General features: G+C 35.1%; 1 protein-coding gene across 1 annotated transcript in view; it reads right to left on the bottom strand.

The window, feature by feature from the left end:
* Window positions 1–14,250, bottom strand: part of DOK6 (docking protein 6) — a 371,423-nt gene that overhangs the window by 133,705 nt on the left and 223,468 nt on the right. Inside the window, exon 5 of the mRNA XM_046025994.1 lies at window positions 8,268–8,457. Coding sequence (XP_045881950.1) covers window positions 8,268–8,457 — 190 coding nt within the window. The remainder of the gene's footprint in view (window positions 1–8,267; window positions 8,458–14,250) is intronic.

Raw genomic sequence — 14,250 nt, 5'->3', positions numbered from 1 at the left:
AGTAAGACAGGTATTTTAAGTGTCAATTTTGTGATATTAAGTATTGTGCTGAGTAGGGATGTTTTGAAGAATAATTTTATACAGGTGCCTGGGTGGCTCAGTGGGTTAAGCCTCTGCCTTCGGCTCAGGTCATGATCTCAGGGTCCTGGGATCGAGTCCCACATCGGGCTCTCTGCTCAGTGGGGAGCCTGCTTACCCCCCTCTCTCTGCCTGCCTCTCTGCCTACTTGTGATCTCTTTCTGTCTGTCAAATAAATAAATAAAATCTTTAAAAAAAAGAATAATTTTATAAAAAAAGAATTGGAGGCTCACTTGAATTTTGTTATGCAGCCATTTGAACCCATTCTGATGTTTGGTTACAATATTTATGAGGTTGTATGAAGTAGAGATGCCACATCAGCAGTTAAAAACATCATTTTGTCTTTCACAGGATAAAATTGCACATAATCATGAATCCTATGACTTCCTCTGCAGGTCTGGATATCTTTTCTGATTTTTTTGCGAAAAAAATAAGCTGCATAGCAATTTTTTTTTTCTCTTAAAATACAAACTTAAACCATCATTGCTCTAAGCTGGTGTGGGACTATGAATTCATCTCCCAAACACCATGCTTCTCCAGGGACAGTTCCCACTGAAATCTTCCTGGTCCTTGTTCTCATATCTGCCCTGTGCTTCCTGAAGCTTATGGTGTACGATTATAATTATGAGGATGTGTGAGGTATTTCTCTCCAGAAAGAATAATCTAGATCCTCTTTTACTATTTATTTTTACATTTTGTTGGTACAGTGGAATTTAACAATGCATTTGAAAAAAGCCTGTCAGTGAAAAAAAGTATTTTGGCATATCCAATTTATTACTTTCCAGTAATATATAATTTATAATACATGCTGTAGTATAAATAAATGGCTAAAAAATAAATGGTTAAAAATGTTATCTATAATATGCTTTCTGCAAAAAGCTAATAAAATAAAACTCAGAAAATGTAGATCTTCAGGTTTGATAGGATGATTGGCCAATCTGTCCTTTAAATTGTCTTCATCACCCATGCCCTCCCCTCTCTCCCTAACCCCAGTCCTGACTCAGGGAACACAACGTCTTGCTTTTATTTCTCTGGATCAAGCAAGCACAAACCTTCTGCTTTTGACTCTCTTTCTTTCTTTCTTTCTTTTTTTAAAGATTTTATTTATTTATTTATTTGACAGCGAGAGAGAGATATCACAAGTAGGCAGAGAGGCAGGCAGAGAGAGAGAGAAAGAGGGAAGCAGGCTCCCCGCTGAGCAGAGAGCCCGATGTGGGACTCGATCCATCCCAGGACTCTGAGATCATGACCTGAGCCGAAGGCAGCGGCTTAACCCACGGAGCCACCCAGGCGCCCTGCTTTTGACTCTCTTTAACAAGAGTGGGATTATCTGGAATTTACAAAGTAGTTGCGTAGAATAGTGGCTGATAGTCCAGTTATTAAAGGGCAAAGGACATCCAAATTTAGAGAAGGAAAAAAATGCAAATGAACAGTATACACAAGACCAGACCTCCAATCATAAAAATAAAGACACAAACAAAAGAAGAAAACAAAAGAAAAAAAAAAAAAAGAGAGAGAGCTCTCAAAGTCATTGATCAAAATAGAAACATCCTAAATCATCATTTTAATGCTTGTGGTTATAGGGTCACAAACAACACTCTCTTTGTACCATTAGAGGATGTATGAATTGATATCATTTTCTTGAAAGCAAGTTGCTATATTGTGAAGAACCTTGAAAACATTCACATTCTTTGACCCAGTAAGCCTTTAAAAAGGCTTTGTTAAGGAAATAATCAGAGATTTGCATAACTTTTCACAGATGGTCAGGGTGGCTTTATTTATAATAGTTTATTTTGGAAACTTCTTAATGTTAAATTAATGATGGCATAGTCATATGTTCAGATGCCATATAGCCATTTGGATCTTGATTTTTAAAGGACCCAGAGACTACTTCAATATAATATTAAGTAAAAAATAAAGGATAAATATCTTTATTTGCATTGACTTTGAAATATATAGTAATATAATATATTAAGTGAAAATATATTATTATATTAAGTGAAATATATTATAATATTTATATTATATATATAATATAATATATAATATTAAGTGAAGAACTAAAGGATAAATATCTTTATTTGCATTGACTTTGAAATACACTGGAAAGAAGTACATCAAATATTGAAAGCAGTTATCTTAAGATGGAGAAATTATGAGTGATTTTAAGCTTTTTTTCCCCAACATCTCCTTCAAAAGCTTGTATTAACTTTTTATCTGGACAATAAAGGTATCTAAAAAATAATTCTCAATATTAAGCGGGAAAAATGGAGATTTACACAGAGGATGTGGAAAGTTTAACACCTGACCAGGTTACAAAAGCAGATTTGTGACTTTATAGTACCTCTCTAGGAATAAAGGCCTAGTTGTATCTCTCAGCTTCAGGACGCTCCGTCCAGACAGTTCTTGAGGCTCTCTTTCTTTCCTTGGTCCCATTCCTTCCAGGGGAAGTGTTTTATTATAAAATTAACAATGCTCATTGCCAAATATCCAAACGGTATGAAAGAATATAACGTAAGACCTGTAGTGTTCTATTTTATTTCCCCACAATTTTTTTTCACGTCGAAACATTGGAGTATAATTTGCATACAATAATACCAATATTTAGTGAACAGTTCCATGTTTTTTGATGAACGTGAGAATACAGGACATTTTCATCACTCCCCTTAGCAATTAGTGCCCCTTTGGAATCCATTCTCTCCCAACCCCAACCTCAACTCCAGGCAACCACTGATTTGCTTTCTGTCACTATAAATTTTTGCCTCTTGTAGGATTTTCTGGAAATGAAATCACAGGCATTTCTTAGAATAATGTTTTGGAGATTCATCTGTGTTGCGAGTCACGGGTTGGCAGCACTCCCTTCTATAACAGTACATTATAATTTGTCTTCCCAGTCATGTATTGATGGCCACTTTTAGATGGTTTACAGTTTTTGACTCTTACGAATAAAACTGCTTTGACTCTCCCAACACAAGTATTTATATGTTGCTTTGGGGCAGTTGGTGGGTAAATATCTAGGAGTACCCACACACATTCTCTAAATTTGTGGTGCACACACAAAAATGCCAGACTATTACTGGAAGGGGTATTCTTTTTCCCATTCATGTTAACAATGAGACAGAGTAAGAGTTCTTCCTTCTCCATTCAACAGGGTCAGGGTTTGTTTTATTTTGTCTTTTGGTAGGGGAGAGAATATACTGGTATCTTTTGTGGTTTTAATATATATTTCCTCATGACTAAAGATAATAATAAGCATCTTTTCTTGTTTGTACTGTCAGTCAGCATATCTTGTTTTATAACCTGTCCAATTTCTTTTTGCCTATTTTATTAATGGTTTATTCATCTTCTTATTTTGGGCTGTAAGAATTCTTTAAGGATTATAAATATAAATACTTTGTCCAATACAGGATTTGTGAATCCTCTTCCCTATTGCTTGCCTTTTCATTTTTTTCCCCTTCATTTTCTATAGGATGTCTTTTGAAGAGCAGATGTTAATTTTGATGAAGCCCAAATTTATTTTTTCTTCAGATTGTGCTTTTGGTTTAGTATTTAAGAACTATCTGCCTATTTCAAGGTTAGAAATATTTTCCTATATTTTCTTGTATAAATTTTATAATTTTAGCTTTTATGTTTGAGTCTATATCCATTTGGAGTTTTTTTTGAGGGGGTATGATGGAGTGTATTAGCTGGACTTGCCATAACAAAATACTGCAGACAGGGGGCTTAAAGAACAGGGATTTATTTTCTCCTGGTTCTGGAGGCTGGAAGCCCAAGATGAAGGAGCCAGCGCGGTCAGTTTCTGCTGAAGACTCTGTTGTCTTGTCGATGGCTGTCTTCTCCCTATGTCCTCCCATGGCAGGAGAGAGAAAACAAGCCTTCTGGTATCTCTTCTTAAAAGGACATTAATCCTATCATGATGGCCCTATGCTCATGATCTCATTTACACTGAACTGTCTTCTGAAGGCTCCAAGATCCCATCTCCACATACCGTCACACTTGGATTAGGACTTCATATGAATATTGCAGGGGGAGGAGGTGGGCACAGTTCAGTCCATGGCGGTGAGGTAAAGAGCTGTTGGTTTTCCTTCTTAATGGGTATCCAGTCATTCCAGCACCATTTTTTTTTCATATTGAAATACCACAGCATATTAAAAAATAAATAAATTGGCCATATATGTGGTGTCTATTTTGAACCTTTCATTCTTTTCCAGTGATAGTTAGGTCTATCCTTATGTCAATATCACACTGTCTTGATTACTGTAGCTTTATAACAAGTATTAAGATTTGGCAGTAGAAATCCATCAAATATATTTTTTCTAAATTGTTTTAGCTTATGCTAGGTCTTTTGCAATTTTATTTTAGAATCAACTTGTCATTTAATTTAGAAAAGTCTTTTGGGATTGTTACTGAGATTACAATGAATCTATACATTGAATTGGAGAGAATTATTATCTTATGAATATAGTATCTTCCAATTCACAAATGTGGCATATATCTCCATTTATTTTGGTTTTCTTTAATTTCTCAGGCATATTTTGTGGTTTTTCAATGTAAAGGTCTCACACACATTTTGTTAAAGCAACCTATATATATTTCATATTTTTAAGATATTATAAGAGTTATTCAAAACATTTATGCACTACTTGTATGTAAAATAAAATTGATTTTTTTATACTGACCTTATATGTTGTAACCTCACTAAATTCACTTCTTAGTTCTAGTAGCTTTTTGTCGAGATTCTTTTAGATTTTTCCCTTAATCTACTTAAGGGTAAGGAAGTTTAATTTTCATTGCCCTACACTCTGATTTTCCCACAGGCAATACTGTTGGAATGTAACTTATTCCAAAGTATTACGCATGGTAAATTAGGGAGTTCTTGTATATCTGCTGACGCTTCAAGGAAATAGGCACCTAGTAACCCATAAAATTATGCTCCAAGCACCAGTTAGCATAAAGACAGCCATTCAGTATTTTCCCCTTATTTGTACTTCAGTCTTGCTGTACCAGTCCCATTTTCTTCTCAAATTCCTGACTCATGACAGGTAACACTGATTTTTAGTCTTAGACGCCAAGTTTCTAATGATCGTTCCAGCATTTGAATGCTGGCTTCTCCGAAGCTTTTTGCTTGGCTTATCTCTCCTCAAATTTCCAGTGTTTGGCGAAGAATATATCTTCACAGAATTCTCTCAGAATAGAGCTCTTTACAGGTAGGTAGAAGCTTCATTCAGCAAGCGGAAAAAACACAAGTTACATCATTTCTGAGGAAGAGTACATAATCTTGATTTCTTAAATGTCCATTAGAGACAGACTGTGCCATCTGCTGCTTTATATTCACAAGCTCAAACTCTCTAAATGGATATAGGAAGTAGTAAGTAGGTATTAATAAAAAGTATTCTTCTAATACAAAGAAGAAAACTTGAAGACAGAGGGGTCAAATGGCCCATGCTAAGTTATTAACAAGTGACGGAGCTACGACCTAAATCTCATTCTCTCATTCCCAGGGCAGGTAGGCATGTGTGTATGTCAAGATGATTTTTAGATATTATTTTCTTTTTGAGAAGTTATCCTGACAAACAAAAAAAATATAGAAAAGAATTCTCTCCTAAACCAATAAAACTAAACAAATACCAAAACAAAAATAAAACAGAAAAACCTTAAGGATTACAGGCCTTACCTATTCTGAGATATTTTATTTTTAATGTATCTTAAAATTATTAAAAATTACAAAGATCATAGAAGACCAATGAATATTGACAGTCAGATAAGACAAGCTGCCTATCAGCTAGCTTGATATTTTGGTCCAGAATATCAATTTCATCACCTGTGGAGAGCCAGTATGTTCCCCTTAAGGACTTTGGAGAAGCAAGAAATTGGGAAAAACTAGTGACAGGTACAAATGGAGCAAAAGTTCTACATAACCACCCGAAAAGGAAAAAAAAAAAACCTCACTTGTTATTTAAAATCCTGAGTAGGTGCCTTCTGAAATGAGGGACTAGAGAGGTAACATTTGGAAGTTCCTCAAAAATTAAAAATGGAAATACTATATGATCCAATAATGCTACCACTGGGTATTAATCCAAAGAAAATAAAAACACTAAGTCAAAAAGATACATGCACTCCTATATTTAATACACCACTACTTATAATAACCAAGATATAGAAGCAACCCAAAAGTCCATTCACAAATGGTAGATGAGTGGAAAAAGAAACACACACACACACACACACACACACACACACACACACACCCCACTGGAATATTATTCAGCCATAAAAAAGAATGAAATCTTACCATCTGCAGCAACATGGATGGACCTAGAGGGCATTACACTAAGTGAAATAAGTCAGGCAGAGAAAGACAAATACCATCTGACTTCCCTTATATGTGGAATACAAAAAAACAAAACAGATGAACAAACAAAAAAACCTAAGCAGATGCATAAATACAGAGAACAAACTGATGGCTGCCAGAAAGGAGGTGGTAAAGTAATTGGAGAAATAGGTGAAGGGAATTAACAAGTACAAACTTCCAGTTACAAAATAAAATACGTGAGTCAAGGAAGTGAAAAGTACAGCTCAGGGAATATAGTCAATAATATTGTAATACCACTGTATAATGATAAATGGTGACGTATTTATCATGGTGAGCACTGAGTCATGCACAGAATTGTCAAGTCATTGTATATCAATTCTATGTCAATAATGAATATTAAAAAAATAGGCAAATAGGAATACCTAGGAGAAATATCCAAAGAAGGAAATTCTGGATGTAATGTTATGACATATGAAAATAAACCGTCACTTTTTTCTAACATACACTAACTTTTATGGATAGTAAAAAAAAAAAGTGTTTCATAAACCTTAGGTCAGCGAATAAGTTATAATCCCTTTTTCATAACCACATAATTTTAAAAATAGTGTATATGCCTAAAAATACTCATTTTCTTGAGAAACATTTTATTTCCTAGTAGTTATCTAGAATGTGATCACTATTATCATTGTCAGTATCAGGCAGACTGAAAATAGACAGTTTAGTGAACTCATGGCCACTAAGTAGACATAGAATTGAAGGCTCTCAGAGAAATCATTGTGGGAGATTGTTTAATATTACCTAGGCAAAAGGGTCCAGACTGGTAAAATTACTTCAGCTCAGCTCAGGTTTTTTCCCTCTCCTTAAAATTTTAAAAGACATATGGCTTTGGCCTAACCTAGATGGATATTATTAGAACCTGACCTTGAATAAGTATTTAATGGTTTTGTAAGAACAAAGTTATGAAATTAAAATGGCTATATCGAGTACAACAAAACTTCACTATACTTGTCTTATAATGCCACGGATTCAATTTCAGAATGAATAAATCATGTTTCCAGTGGGAAGACTGATATATTAAACATCTCTTATATAGAATCCCCGAATTTAAGTAGGTCTTGTCTTGGATGAGTGACAACAACATCACAAAGGGTCACTGCACAAAGACATTCATTTTTCTGGTTGAAGCTCATGTCTAAACTCGGGTCTGTAAATAATGATTATGAAACAAGCATTCATTTAAGATATTTATGGATTCCAACTGTATGCTATGACCAAGAAACCAATGTATTTGCTTTGACATACTCTATTTAAAATCTGGGTTGTGCATTTCATATATTATAGATTTGCCAACATTGCATCAGTAACTCTGAGTTAACATTTACACTTAATTAATGTTATTAACATAGAAATCTGGATAAATGAATACTGAACTCACATACCTGAAACCTAAAAAGTAATATATCAACAATTTAATATAAAACTCCTTTCAAATTTTTGCTTATTAAAAAACTCACAAAAATAATGCTAGTAAGGACATGTTCAATTTCACAGGAATCCTACTGCACTGAAATATTATAGGATAGACCAAAAATATAGTTTTGTAATAATATCATGAAATTTATTGCAAGATTAAAATTATTCTGAAATTAGTGTGAGGCCAGTGTAAAAGACTGAACTGTTTTGAATAGGATAATTAAACTGTTATAAAATTGATACATTTTATTCATATTATCAACAAAAATATGAAGAAATTATGTATTGGTGATTTCTACACTTTCCAAAAACGGTGGTCCTCCTTGGGCACTAGTGGACAGAACCTGTCCTTTAGGTGTCTGTCACCCACCTCCTGCAGTTGGTTGTGGCACTTGGAGCTTACCTTCCTGACTCAAAGGTAAACCACGTTGAGTCCCGTCCATATCTCCTCAGGGAGCTGAGAGGCCACATCACCAGTTTGACCTTGGCATTGTGGATATCCCAGAGATAGATATTCTCATGAGTGATCTGCATTGTGCATTCACCATAAATATCCAGATTTGGTGTAGGCATAAGATACACATTGAATCTCTCTGCAAAAAAAAAAAAAAAGGAATGGAGCAAATTAAGTGAAAAGAGATCTGACTCTTGATAGTAGCACTGTCTTAATTTATGTACCTACCTACAGCCTTTAGAAAGCATTACCAAGTCCCTTGGGAACACTGCTATGCAATGCAAAACACTACCCTGAGAAAATGAGCTAATTAAAATGTTCTTACTCATTTGTTCATTCTCTCACTCATTCTATATTTTGTGTTGCCTGCATTTTCTATGACGAGGAGGAAATGGTTAAACTGCACAATGGAAACATGAGGAAAAAAGCTAAGTGAGGTCTCTGCCCCAATGATGCTTATAGTCTGCTTCTTCACACAGTCTTAAATGCATATCATATACCTGACTCCTGCAAGGAATGTCTTATTTAATTTAAGCAGGAATTTACTCAATTTTACCTTTGTGTTGTGAAGTATTTAATGTACACTTAGACTGACTCTCAAAATACACTGTGTCGACAGTCAAATTCAGCTATGATAATTGCTAGTATTCATGATTTCTTTCTCTGGGACTTCAGATACTCTTTAGGTAAGCAAAATAAAAACACATAGAGAGCCATTTTCATTCTCGGAGATTCTAGAGCTAAAATTCTGATTATTAGACAATGATTTGAAACCTTGCTTTATAATTTTTTGTGTATCTCAAAGTCTACTGCAAAATTTTGCAGCCCTTGATTTCCATTTAAATAGATTACATGCACTTTATAAACAATAAGTTTAGTTCATAACTTCCAGGAAGCAAAGAACTTGTTATGACCTATCAAGTGTCCTATAAAATATTTTTAATTCGTGCACTGTATTCCTGGTTTATAGTAAATAAGTAATAAATATTGGTTAACTATATGAATGAAATAAATATACTCCATGAAAATATGCACCACAAGAGTTGGGCAATTATTAAAAAAATAATGTCACAATAACAAAAAGTTTAAGAATTACCGGCAGATACATCTTTGTGAGTTAGAATTTAATTGTGAATCATGTTTGAAAGGCAGTGCTCTTGAATTAATGATTTTGAGAGGCATAATGGTGCAGCTGCAGTTGAAAAAGGATTGGTATGTTTAGGAATGTGCCACAATCCATCATAATGCCACGATCTTAAACACTGAATGTTTGCTGGTATTAGGTTGGAATTGTCTGTATAATAGAAAGAATCCTTTCTGTGGCAGGTACTTTGCAGAGTAATGCTTTGCTGATGCAAAAAAAAAAATCAGATCTAAATGGGTTAAATTGAATTTAAGCACAATATCTTGAAATACAGTAACCATAGAGACAATATTTATATTCAAGTGTCTAGATATTTTTGACCAAAATAATCTAGTGATTCAATTTTTTACTTAGATCATTGACCCATAAAACTAATATGTATATGGACTGCACATTGGAAAAGAAGATAAGTTATATAGCTGAAGAAATGAAGAAAGATAACTGTCCCATTAATTATCTGCAATAAAAAGTGTATATATATATTCTATAAATCTTAAAATTCTTGTGTTCAATCAAGTAAAATCTCAATATTTTGCATTAAAGACTTCACTCACATTGCCACCACAATTTCCACTCTAATGGCATTGCAAGTAGCCAATCAAAGGGGCCTGATCTCATGGAAGAGTGTAAATGAAAGTTGGACCCAACAGAGTGACTCACACATACGGATAATGCCTGAATAGAAATCTTCTTTTCTTTGGTCAGGACCTTTTTGGTCAAGACCCTTTTTCAGCTTTTACATTTGAAAGCAAACATATGTCCGTGGCATCTGTTGTGTACAGGTAAAACATTTCTTATACAAATGGAACGTAAAACATTCCTCTAAATTCCTTCCTCTCCATCAGTTAGAGTCTGAAGATAGCAACCAAAAATCATTGCCAAAATGTCAAGAAATAACACTTCTTCTAATCCCCTGAGCCACCCAGGCGCCCCCGAAATAACACTTCTTCCAAAATATTGAAATAAACATCAGTAGCCATTTTAGTGTTGGTTAACGCCGCACTGACTCTTGATATTCACACCCATAGTTTCATATTGGGAAAAAAAAAAAAAAAGAAGGAACATGCAAAAAAAATAACCCTGACATCGAAGACCCTGTCCTCCAGATGGATGACATATCGTAAATTACCTATAACCTAGGGGCTATTACAGAGGACTCAAAAGAACCATTGCCTTTTCACTGAAATGTCTGTGTGCTCTAATGTTAGCAGATAAAACCTAGAAAAAGTAAACAGAGAAAGAGTACAATCATCACCATGGACACTGGGGAAACAGAACTGAAAAACAGAAAAATAATGAATTGGATTTAATAAGATTCACATGATGTAGGGCTCTCAATGTCAAAATCAGTGAAGTGCATTTGCAAATACAAAGAAATTGGATAACCTGCTCTGAGGGAGTCTTTCCAAGGGCCAGCTGCAGGCTATGTAAAGCAGGTGAAATATTACCTTCCAATCCTTTTTGCTACCTTCTACTTTCCTAGTCTTACCTAGTAACTCACATTATCCCCTTCTTGCTATGGTTTGGAATGTTCCAACCTCCCTTTTGATACTATTTCTCTCATCCTACAAAAGGAATTATTCTAAGAAATTTTATTTTCAATTTTTAAGTTTTCAAAAGCCATCTTATCCTAATGGCTAATTTCCAAGGATTTGAGATTCAATTAAAAAGTAGACAAATTTAATCCAGCAGAGGATGAAGGCAGCCCAAGTTATCAAGTAAATTATTCTTTGATTTCACTGTCATGGAAAAAAATGTTTCTGCATTTGCTGTGAGTAAAGCATTTTATGTCCTTAATAATATGTTGCTTCATTAAAATTTGTTATGGCTTCCACTGGAAAGACCATTTCAATATGGAATAGTTAAAAATTGCTGCCCCAAAATGACTTTTTAAAATGTTTCACTTTGTGAAATACTTGTATGAAGCAGGTGTTTTAGCCACTGTCTCATCATCTCTTATTGAATTAAATGTGCTAGTTTGTTCTACTAGAACATTCCATCACTTTCAAAAGCATCCCTCACAGTTCCTCTAATGCCACTAATTCCTTGGCAATACTCTAAAATGAGTTTTGCAAACCAGCAGTTCTCAAAGTGTGGTCCCCAGTGAGGTAGCATCAACAACCTCTGGGAAGAAGTAGAAATGTGAATTGTCCAGCCCCAGCCAGACCTACTGGATCAGAAACAATAAAGTGGAAGACTACCCAGAAATCTGTGCTTAAACAAGAACTCCAGGTAACTTTGAAGCACATTAACTCTCTCAGCAGTAGAAAACAAAGGTAGGCTTTTAAATAAGAAAGTAGTAGAACGAACCAGCACATTTAATTCAAAACTGTCCCTTAATCTTTACTCAAATAAAGTGATGTTGCTTCGTACATACACTGCCAAAGCAAGCACAGAAACTAGCTGTTTAAATAATGATAATAAGGGGCACCGGATGGTTCAGTCAGTTAAGCTTCTGACTTTGGCTTAGGTCATGATCTTGGGGTCCTGGGATTGAGCCCCATGTCAGGGTCCACACTCAGTTGGAGTCTGCTTGTCCATCTCCCTCTGCCCCTTCCCTTCCCTTTGCTTGTGCTCTCTGTCTCTTAAAAAATAAAATCTTAAAAATATTTATTATATGCACCCAAAAACCATAAGATACCTAGGAATAAACCTAACCAAAGAGGCAAAGAATCTGTACTCAGAAAACTATAAAGTACTCATGAAAGCATAACTTTAAGTGGCTAAAAACAACAGCAAGGTGAGATATTTGCAAAACGAATTGTCATGTCCAAAAAGATGCTTACTATTATGGACTCTGCAGTTGTGTTTGTAAGGCCACTTCTACTCTATGGTTAGATGAGGAGGTCCAAAGGAATAGACCATGCAGAAGGCCCAGGACCAGAGTTAAGGTGGCAACCACAAGAACAGTTTCAAGGCGACCACAAAACAGAGTTTGGTCAAATTGAGCTGGACAAGGTCTGGCAACAAAGGGTGGCTACCCTCAGAAGAAATGTCTTGGAAAAGGCAGAGTGAGACCCCCGGTGATGTGTGGAGATTGAATGGGCCACCAGCCCTGAGAAGAACCAAACCTTCCTTTCTCTCCAATGAGGTTTTAAATAGATCTGATTTGGGGTAGGAACAATCCAAATATAGCTATTGGCTTGAGCCTGACAGGTGGAGACAAGTGGAGCATGGAGGGGTTGCAGGGAGGATCAGAGATGCAGTTTCTAACATGAAACAAAACATTATCGAGCGAGTAGAAATCAGTAAGCAGAACACACTGGATGGTGAGCTCTTTGGCCAGTTTCTTAATAACTTCCATCTTGTACCAGTGGAGATGGAAAACTGGTTTTAAAGAAAGAGTCACACTAGAGACAAATTCATTTGCTCCCATATAATTAATTAGAGTCTTTTTAAAAATATAGGCTTTTGGAATTTATGTATTAAATAATTTTGTGCATCTAGCATATAGTGAACGTTCAGTGCATTGTGACTACGTGAACACAAAATGCATCTTTAGTATCTTAGTTACTTAGGATAAATTTGGGAAATGTGGACTGGATGCCTATTCATTCCTTTTTTTCAAAGAAGGCTTCTGGTAAGTTTTAATCATCAGCTGATTGCAGAATACTCATACTCCCTCTACCTATTCTACTTCTCCAGCTGGTTCAGAAGTTATGGACTTGAAGGCTGGGTAAGAAAAAAAAAAGATGGAACATGGAACTAAGTATTATGTCTAAATATTCGGAAACCAAGAGATCCATAAATATTAAAACCCATCAGGTGTTCCATGGGGAGAGGTTATAAATTAAATAGTAGGTTTAATTTTATAGTTAACTTCAGGTAAGTGGGTGTGAGCTCCTACACTTTTTCTTTCTCTTCCTTTTAAAATCCAAGTGTATCACTGATCACTACATCAAAACCTAATAATGTACTGTACAGTGGCTAACGGAACTTAATAATATAAATAAATAAATAAATTTTAAAAATCCAAGTGTAGCTCAAAAGGAGAAGCCCCATTAAACTAAAGGCATTCTTTAGCTCACTGGCGACCTCCCTCATGTTCTGAATTTCGATTCCGGAGTCTTCCAGAAAGTACAAGCCTTAACCATTGTCGAAGTTCATTAATGAAAATCTGTAGGTATTATTAAATTAAATAACTTAAAGAAAATTAGTAATTACATATAATATACAATAAAATAATAGCATATATAAAATTTGGTTTTGTAATGATTAGTAACAGCTATAAATAATTGGCTAATTTATTTATAATTTGCATTTCACTTAGTGGTTTCTATCAACCAGTGATTCCATGAAGTAAAACTCACTGTATATACAACTTACTGTTCAAAAGAACTTTATTTATTTATTTACAAAATAACTTTAAACATTTAAATGAGATTTTTCTTCTGGCAAGAGAATTCTACTCTTTTTTCCCCTAAGTATCATGTGATCAGGAAAGTTACTATTTATAGAAAACATTTGTTTAAATTGAAATTTATTACTGCAGCTGGTTCATTAAAAGCTCTAAACTTGGTTGTCTTATCAAATGTGGAAATGTATCTCGTCTAGTTGGTGATCTTTATCTTCTTAGTTGTCTATCGTGAATAGTTAGCGGTAGCCTGTATCTTGCATCCTGCCCTCAGATTTATCACAGTGGAAACAGAAACCACTGCCCCTCCAAGCTCAAGCTGTCCCCTGAACTCTCTGGCACACTGCTGTGGTCTACCAGCCTGGGCACGGCTCCATCAGCAGGGGCAGGATGAGGGGTCCTTCTCCCAATGTGGCAGACAACCCAAACTCTGT

Source organism: Meles meles, chromosome 12 (assembly GCF_922984935.1).
Source record: "Meles meles chromosome 12, mMelMel3.1 paternal haplotype, whole genome shotgun sequence".
Lineage (NCBI taxonomy): Eukaryota > Metazoa > Chordata > Mammalia > Carnivora > Mustelidae > Meles > Meles meles.
Note: the sequence above shows the minus strand (reverse complement) of the source record. Positions and strands in the feature narration are given on the sequence as shown.